Source organism: Eurypyga helias, unplaced genomic scaffold (assembly GCF_000690775.1).
Source record: "Eurypyga helias isolate BGI_N326 unplaced genomic scaffold, ASM69077v1 scaffold49184, whole genome shotgun sequence".
Lineage (NCBI taxonomy): Eukaryota > Metazoa > Chordata > Aves > Eurypygiformes > Eurypygidae > Eurypyga > Eurypyga helias.
In genome coordinates, this window is record NW_010246476.1 from 2,985 (window position 1) to 12,177 (window position 9,193).

The 9,193-nt window shown below is 40.7% G+C and overlaps 1 protein-coding gene across 1 annotated transcript; it reads right to left on the minus strand.

Moving 5' to 3' along the window:
- Positions 1 to 1,332: 1,332 nt before the first annotated feature.
- On the minus strand, positions 1,333 to 8,135 carry PARL (presenilin associated, rhomboid-like). The gene is made up of 6 exons (XM_010150399.1): positions 8,042 to 8,135; positions 6,721 to 6,870; positions 6,213 to 6,283; positions 4,762 to 4,863; positions 3,456 to 3,553; positions 1,333 to 1,658 (listed from the first exon to the last, which is right to left on the minus strand). Exons 1-6 carry the CDS (start codon positions 8,085 to 8,087, stop codon positions 1,541 to 1,543), a joined length of 585 nt encoding a protein of 194 aa, XP_010148701.1. The 5' UTR covers positions 8,088 to 8,135; the 3' UTR covers positions 1,333 to 1,540.
- Between the last annotated feature and the right edge of the window lie 1,058 nt (positions 8,136 to 9,193).

Consider the following 9,193-nt stretch of genomic DNA (forward strand, 5'->3'; position numbering starts at 1 on the left):
GCAGGAAAGGAGAAGTGGCAAATTAGAAACGCAGAGCTTCTGAAGCAGAGCAAAGAAACACTAGATACTCCAGCTCTTTCAAGTATTTAAGTTGACAGGCAGTTAAAGGCACAAATCCTCAAGCATCTCACTTTCCAAGGGAAAAAAATGTGTCTTTTAAGTTTTGGTAAGTAGAATTTACAGACTTGACCACTGGCCTGTGGCAGTAAGGGAGTTTACAATTTTGTACTCCACTTATTACAACTGGTGCCATTTAGCATTATGTATAGTTTCTCTTTACAGGAAATGCATTTTCTGCAATGCACTCCTGTAAAAGTAAAAAGGCACAAGTTGCTTCTTACTGATGCAACGCGTTCTTTGGCAAGTCAGTCCATCTGGAATGACTAATTCAGCCTGCAGGGAAGAGTTACGGGTTTGAATCCACCAGCTCCCACCCGGGCAGACTCCCCAGCCCCTTGCAAGGGATTGGGTAGTCATCCTTGCAGGACAGGCACAGAGCAGCAGCACACCCACACCTCAATCTTTGGTTTTGTCTAATGGTCTAATTGGTCATGGTACTACCCTTGCCTTTACTTTAGCAGTTACTTCTGGTTACAGTGTTGCTGATCTCAGGCGCCTCATCTATTTTTGCTGAAGCTGCTTATTTTTATAGAACTGGCACATTCTGAACCAGATGTTACTGGTTTAAAATTCTTAGAAAAACCTTAAAGAAAACTAGCAATACAGCACAACTTTAAACCCAACCAAACAAAAAAACCCCTAATGCAGTGAAATAAAGTAGAAGGCCACATAACTCATGGGAAAATATCCAAACCCACAGCATAAGTCATTCTACCACTGCACGCAATCATTAAAGAGAAGAAGCTATCACTGCAGTAAATTCTAACAAGATGTGACAGCGTCTTGGAAGTAGACAGGAATGAAAGCAGAGGTTGAATAAGCTACAGGTGACAAATAAAGCTGGATCTTTAACCAGTATGTAAGCTTTGGCAAACAATCCAGTATTGCTTCACGTACGTCAAGTTTAAGTTCGGAAGAGATCATTGGCTCACCTCATCCAATCTTTTCAACAATAAAGAACTTCATCACATTAGGCTGAGTCCAATCTGTCTAAAGCATGCCTTCTAGGAAAGCACCTAGTGTGGTTTGGCAGACATTAGGGGATGCGTTATCCATAGCGTCCTCAGTTTTAGAAATGTTTATCTTCCTAAGTGTTAACCAGTTGTACTCCATTTCGCATTTTTTTTTTGGACAGAGCTTTTGGTTGCTTCATTGGACACCTTTTTTTTTTTAATAATTCTTCCTTTAAAAAGTGTAATGCAGACTGTTACATCACAGAGCAAGAAGATAAAAACCTTTATTGTTCCACCTTTGTCAGAGTTCAGTTTCTATTGATATGCATTTTTGTAACTGTAGTTTATATAAGAAACTTCATCTCCTTAGAGGCTTAATGTGGAGTAGCAAAATCCCTAAAAACCAATTCAATCCCATATCTTCAAGTAATATGCCACTTGGGCACAAGGAATCTTTAGGATCAGAATCAGTTAGATCTTCCACCCCCTCCTTTTCCCGTGTTCTTTGTCCTCATTTCATGCCAAGCTTTCACCAGGGGTTCTCTGTTCTTCCATATGAGCTCATGGCCGTAAGTCACGTACCACCTGAGAAAGAGAATACTAGTTAAAACTAACTGCAGCTTTTCTCTCTATCTGAGAAACAGGCTGATCACTAAAATCAAGTATCTCAGATGTTTAGTATGGGAGACAAGATAAACTGAGGCAGAAATAACAACATTCTTGGAAAGTGGCAGCGGCCAGTAAGGCACTTCCTTGTGTCCTTCCTTGTCTCCGTCCCGAGAATGGTTTTCAAGCATCTGATTTCATGCTCTCGTGGTTTCTACTTTAAAAAGATGCAAAAAACTATTCCCATTTAAGAGACTTAGTACGGCTGCTTGTGCTAATCTTTACTGACAACACCAAGTAAAAGTATTTTTCTCATCCATAAATACAACTGCCTCATAACCAGCAGCCACATTCCATTCAAAGTGAGTTTCTTCTCTAAACATCTAAATGAAGATTTAATCTACTGATGTGTTCTAGTTTAATCTATATTCATAGAGAACTACATATGCTTATACAGTAAGAGAGACGTATGTGATTAAGCGAGCGAGGTTATGGTGGAGAGGTGGGAGGGGAAGCAACCCTATGGAAATAGGCTGAAAGTTCTCCCCCAGGCCTAACTTCACACCTCAGTCCTGAATAACAAAAGCACTTCCATAGGAGCTGTCAGCCCGTGCTAGTAAACTGGCCATTACACTACATCTTTCTGAGGCAGACAAATGTCTGTGGGGCAACCTACAGAAAACACTTTGTCCATTCAACACATGTCCCAAACAGAGGCCTGTTTTAGGATGAATTGACCAAAACGGTCACAGAGTAGAACATACAGATAGAATGTATGAAGGTGTGGAAGATACTTGTCAAGTCAAGACAATTTTTACTGCAACTGCTATCTCATTTTAGTAATACGTGACTCTCTTACAATCAACAGGCTGATACAGATACATCAGCAGAAGGGAGTTACAGATCAGCAAGGCTCCATCAAACACATCTGTGATGCCAGAGCAAGGGAGAACAGGAGACTGCAGCACAGAACTTACTGACACCACAGCCAAGACATCATAGCAAACAAAGGCAAACCAGTTCACAGACCAAAATAAGTGTCCTCCACCTGTTCTTTGTCTGGTCTAGTTAAACATCAGGTACGCTTTTCAACTTCCTAATAAAACGTTTAAAAATGCTCTTAGCAATAAGTGTGCACATTAAGACAACACTGCAATCGGGCAGAAGGGAAAAACTCATTAGGTCATGCAGTTCAAACCTGGAACAATGCAGAACTGTTTCCTACAAACTGGTTTCTAGTAGTTCTTCCCAATTAGGAAGGCTCCACACAAAGACAACACAGCAACACCGAGAAACAGCAGCAGAGGCTGCTCAAAGGAATTTGGCCTGAGCTTATGCTAACTACATAGCTCTCTCTAAGCTGGTAATGAGAGGAAAAACACAGAAAAAGGAATTTTCTCAGCTGTTTAATTACAAAGTTATTTTAATTTGTCCATGTTGTGTTTTGTGAGAATCGTTTCTGTCTTCTGACTCTCTTCAATATGCTAGGGGGAGTAGGACAGAGACAGCCCAGGTTATGGTGACAGGACAATCTGAAATCTAATCTATCATTCTAAGGCAGTTTGGCTCAATTTCTTTCCATTCTAAGCCTCAGTTAGCAGTACTTTCCACATAATTTTATACCACTATAAGGATAACAGTAAGCTGTCTTCAATGCTACCTAAGACAACCTTCCAAAAAAACCCCACACTGCAGAGATAACAGGAATTAAAGAGGAAAAAAACACAGGATGAATTTAAATATGAAACAAACAGAAGTTAGTAAATACAGACTTACATTCCAAAGAGAGCTCCCCCAAGATGCGCAGCGTGGTCAAAAAGTCTCCAGCCTAGAGCAAGCCCTGCAGTGTCAAATGCAATTATGGCTTTTAAAGCCTGGAAAGGAACAGAACAAGGAATGGACAGGATCAGTCACACCATACAATGGCCAGTGATAACAAAGTTTCATATTCTGGCACGTAACAGAAATTTGGTATCAGAAAAATGTTGTAAATTTTGTATCAAAGCTGTCAGTGTAAAAATGAAAAAATGAAACCAGACTCAGTCCTTGGCTGTACCGTGCTGTGCTGTCAAAGTACAGACATGAGCAGCCACAGAATAATGCAGGGTAGGAATGTGCCCTTTCCAAATACTCAGTCTCCTCCAATGTTCATTTCTAAAGCTACACCTGCATTCCAAACTCAGGTCAGGGGGAAAAACAAAAGGAAGCTACTTGAAAGATTACACGCTAGAAAAGACACCACAAAATACAGAACTGCAACATTCTCAATCACCGATTCTGACATAGCTTAGACTTATGTGCACCTGTCCTCCCCAAAACAACCCCCTAGCACATGGCATTTGGGGCAGCATCCCTGTCACCTCATCTGATATAAACTGATCATCACACTCTCCTGAACGACTCTTCTGCTGGAAGGTAGAAACCACTTTGAGTAAAACAACTCTAAGTGGAGGACCAAAGATTATTAACTTAAAGCAAGTCAAGATACACCCGAGAAGCTCTTCTTTAATGGGGTAGTGGATGTGCCTAAAAGCACTTACTGCAACAAAAGAGCAGGCCTAGTGCTACACATGAAAAGCCTCAGTAGGTTATTTCTAATCCCAACAGTGTTCTTAGCAGTATCAAAAAGTGTATCCAAATGAGGAAGCAGGTATTCCTTCAGGGCTGGGATGTTCTTTCTCTTGAGAAGTGAAATTCTCGTTTTCCCATCTTGATAGACTCTTTTTGAAGAAAAATGTGTCAGTACTAGATTAGCCTGTAACAAGCACTGCTACAAAAAATACCACCCATCAGAAAGAACAACATGCATATGCACGTTTCCGCAGACAGGCGAGCCCGAGTCCCTCCCAACTGCTTTCGCCTCTTGGTATCAGATGGAATTTAGGATAATTCTAAATTCACTACACGCTTGTGTAATGATCATGCTGGGCTGCAACAACTCACAATCTGTCTCCAGGACTCCCACGACCTGTGTTCTCTTTCAAAATAAATGTAAAACAGCTTAGAAACACAAACAAAGAGGGGACATGCTCAGATACTGGAAAGGTGTAAAAAAAAATCTTTGAAGTTCAAAAGCACTTACGTTTCCTGCTGTAAATGTGAACATTGGAAGGAATATGATGGCTAGTTTTGCTTCTGGCATCTTTGTACACACGGCTGCAAGGACCGTCATTATAGCTCCTGACTGTAAATACATTAAAATACATGAAAGTAAGCCGAGGCGTTATGCAAGGGAAAATTTATTTTTCTACACGTGAACCCCTTCTGGCTTTCATCTTCCAAGGCAGCCCTGTGGTAACCCTCAAAGTACAAAGCACCACAGCAAAGTTCAGAATAAAAATAAAACAAGACACCATTTAATTTCAGAATCAAATGATAAATCCTGGGCAAAAAAATACCCCCCTGACGTCTTACATAATTACAAAATAACCTTCCTGATTTTTAGGATAACAATTTACATTGATGCGCATTTTCCCAGTAAACCCTCTAAATCTAACATGTATTAATCAAACACGGACATCTCGGATGAAGGGAATCATTCTGACGCTTGTACCAAAACAAGGAAAATAACACATGGACAGGGACAAGAAATCTTTTGTCAATGAAACAAGCAATTCCCCAGTCTGTACTAAACTGACCATGGGCTTTTGTATCCATGAAATATCTCAATGGAAAGGCTGTAAATACAGTAAACTAACACAGCGTGTGGCAATTTCAGTAAGTTCAGATCAGTAAGACTAATGGAAAGTAGCTTCCTCCAGATACAGTTTATTCACAAGCTAAAGGGACAATATATAGAAAATAGTACCAAAACTGCTAACTTTGGGACCACTCAACAGATTTTTTTTCATTCCAGCTGAAAAATCAGAATCTGACTCTTGGCTTTTATCAAAATGATTTAGTAAAGTAAGGGAAGAAGCCTTTAGAACTTGGCAAATGGCTAGGTTCACCTCAAACTTACAGACAGTTAAGTGATTTAAAATGTTCTGCTACTAAAAAGACCTGCAAGGAACAGACAACCGTTAACACCTCCTCGGCCTGCCTCCTCTCTTTCATACTGTGAGACTTTGGGCAAAAGCGCTGCCCTTTCTGCACACTGTTCCCTACGATTTCTGTGAGTATCACACGCTGATTTTGATTGCCTACATTATCTCCTTCTAAAGTATTCTATTTCAATTAGAGAAGACTGTGATACATAATTATGCAATAACATTTATGCAGTAAGTTACGGAACTGAACTATCTGCTCAGAGACAAGAGGTCCTGCTTGTACTCATTTACAAGTACTCATTTACCAGCCATTAGCATTAAGTGGCATTAGTTCTGGGCTGCTGCTGCAAGAGAGTTCACATATTTATAGAACAGTCAAGTTCTCACGCAGGAATCACTGCCTGCTTACTTGGTTTTGGTAAACTTTCCTAGTCTCCACTAGCCCAAATGTATTCTTGGCTTTTACGCAAGTTAAAGAATACGGCAGGCTTTGAAAACGGCTTCAGAGATCATTATAAGGTCTCCCATATTCCAAGATACTTACAGCTCCAAGGGACGGTTCAAACCTTCCGGTGGCCATTTTAGCAACGTAACTGACAAAAGTGGAGATAACCCCTAGAAAGGAAAAATGCCTATTGGAAACGATGCCAGCAATGCAAACGAGCATGAGGAGCACAACAATGTTGCCTGAACATCTCCCTGAGGAAGCCAGCATAGGTGGTGTGGGTTTTTTGGCTGTTGTTTGTTTGTAAACTTGGATTAACTGCCATCTTTTCCCGGGAAACTCCCATGAGTCTGTATTAAGTGCTATTCTATTTTGGTAGCTCAGCGGGAATTAAAACCAGACACTTGTATTGTCACGATATTTTGAAGCCAAATATCCTAAGCCCATCAAAATTCCGTATGACAGCATGCAAGTACTACAGTCGGTATGGAGCAATGTGTGGGACTGAACAATGGCCATCTATCATCACACAACTATTAACCATGCACACGCTTTACTTGCAGGAACACTATTACTCAGTGTGGTAAATGTATATATTTAACATTACCAGCAGAAAGATACACTGCAATGAACTGCTCACATCCCAGAAGAGACACAATGCTGCTGGAAAAACTCCATAAAACATACATATTGGCTGCCATGTGGAATAGAGAGAAGTGACTAAACGTAGAGAGCAGCATGGGAGAACACAGGGCTCCTACAAAAGAGAAAAACAGTTGATGAAAAAAAAACAGTCAGTGTTTTAATTTCCTTCAACTAGTCACACAGACTAGATTTATGAATACATACTATGGGCTAATAATACTTAGAATCCTCAAATACAGGCTACATAATAAATCCAGAAGTGTAACACATTTCAAATTCCATGCAATACCTTTTGAAAGGTAGAACATACATCCCAGAGATACACAAGCTGTACAAACAGCTACTTCAGAAGGTCTTAATTACCCACTGGGGTATGTTTCATATGAAACATATATCTTTTAACACAACTCCTGTGCTTTGGAAAGGAAAAAAGATACCTTATTAGACGTGTATATGGTGAGCATCTCATTATATGATGCTCATTATATGAGCATCTATGTAAAATTATTTGGCTACAGAGATGGACTCCTAAAGAAAAAGTAGTTTTCTTCTCAAAAAGCTCTCCTCACTAAACAGCAGCCTTGAAAATGCAAAGAAAAGCCAATTAGCAGGTCGGAAGGTCAACATTATTTAAAATGGGAGTGTTGGGAGTGACTGATGCTCCGACCTGGCTAACAGCCATCTCTAGCTCTGGAGTGTGCGTGGGCAACTGGCTGAGTTTCCACTTTTTTAACAGAAGTTAGGACAGCAGGAAGTAGTCCCCTACCGCAGGTTTGTCTCATCCTTCCAATCCATTAATGTAGAAATGAAAACTAATTGTTCTGCCACTGAATACCAGTAACTTGCTTTCCTAAGTTAACCTCCTCAAAACACTTTGCACCCAGTGAAACCCCAGTTTGTGGGGGTGCGTTTATTCTTTTTTAATGTGATGGCAGGGGTTGGTATCACTGGGAGAAGCGCCTCTTCGCCTTTACAGAGGCAGGACCTGCATCCTACGGAATGCAGTAAAAGGCTGGATAGCAGGCAACAGTTTTGACATCACAACATTCAGAAAAGCACTGGTGTTTTGTTTGTTTTAAAAACTCAGATCCATTACTTCGAACCTTTTTCCCCCCTCAAACCACTTCCTGCCTAGGCAGAATGATGTGTTTGGGCATGACTGAGACGGCTTGTGAGGGACGGAGCTACGAACAAGCAACGTGCCGTCCCAAACTTCTGCAGTACCATCAGAGGTCCTGTTAGCTCCCGGTGTAGAAAAGTCACCCAAGTTACTGTTCACTTACTGGAGGATGGATCTGAGGTGAAGTATGTAAACATAATCCGTCGCATGCCAGGCAGCCTCCATAGACAGAATACAAAGACATTTGCAGCTATAATACCTATTAAGAGAGGGGAAAAAGCGCATAAAAGTAAATGATGAACATAACACCCCATAATGCTTGCTGTAAACAAGCATTCAGAAGTCAGCTTACAAGAATCATACTTTTTTTTCACTATTCCATTAACAGCAGTATTCACTTTATAGAGTTTAGAAGCAGGAAAGAAAACCACTGAAACCTGTATCCGTGCAGTGGAAGTCTTTCAGAAATATGACATTTAACTGCAGCTGGTTTAACATAGAGTGTAATCAATGTCCAGGACAGAAAATCTGGACTGAAGACGTTCGAACTGTGGTTTCAAACTTCTATTGCGCTGCAGAACCAAGGAAACAAGAGCCAGCTTTGGAGGTCTTATTCCTTGCCTCTCCAGCTGCTTGTTCCCACACGCCACCGAGCTGCTGCACAGTTACATCACACACACAGCACACACCCTGTCTGTTTTGGGGGAGCTTTGGTTTGAGGGAATCGTAAGGATGCTGTTAGAGATCAAGCATAAAAAACTGAGTTGGCACAGTCACCTCTGGGAGACAGCGAACGCCGTGCTTCCTGCTTCACAGATATTTACTGCAATCTTACTTTATGTTAAGTAAGAATGGAAGTGGTTAGAAACGTAATGATGCAAATCTATTGTTTCTTGTTTAAAGTGCCTCCTCTGTTTCTATCCAAGCATTTAGATATTTAAAATGGTTTATAATAACTGGAAACATTAAAGGGGAAGATCATTGCGCTTCCTTTACATACCCGTAAATGCCACATCATTATCTGAAGTTTGCAACAAAATATAAGAACTGTGAAAAACTACGATATAGAAACGCTAGGACCAGAACTTCAATAGATCTCTTCTTTCAACATTGCATCCTATTCCACCATGCTCTCCTACTAGAGGAGGCATTTTCCCTGCACTGTAAACCAGGATGTTACACAACTGTCAACAATTTCAGTATTGTAAGACCAACCCTGTTGTGGCAATCAAGGGGAAGCATCCGAACAGCTCGGGGTCTACCAACTATCATCTGTATCGCTTGTTAGATTAACTAGATCATAGAATCATAGAAT

Excerpts from the sequence above, each read along its gene's own strand:
- PARL (XM_010150399.1), bottom strand. The coding sequence starts at position 8,087 with ATGCGACGGATTATGTTTACATACTTCACCTCAGATCCATCCTCCA. Across the intron at positions 6,284-6,720 it reads TGCAGTGTATCTTTCTGCTG|GGGTTATCTCCACTTTTGTC; the intron begins GTAATGTTAAAT and ends TTTCCTTTCTAG. Across the intron at positions 1,659-3,455 it reads GGGGGAGCTCTCTTTGGAAT|GTGGTACGTGACTTACGGCC; the intron begins GTAAGTCTGTAT and ends TCTCTTTCTCAG.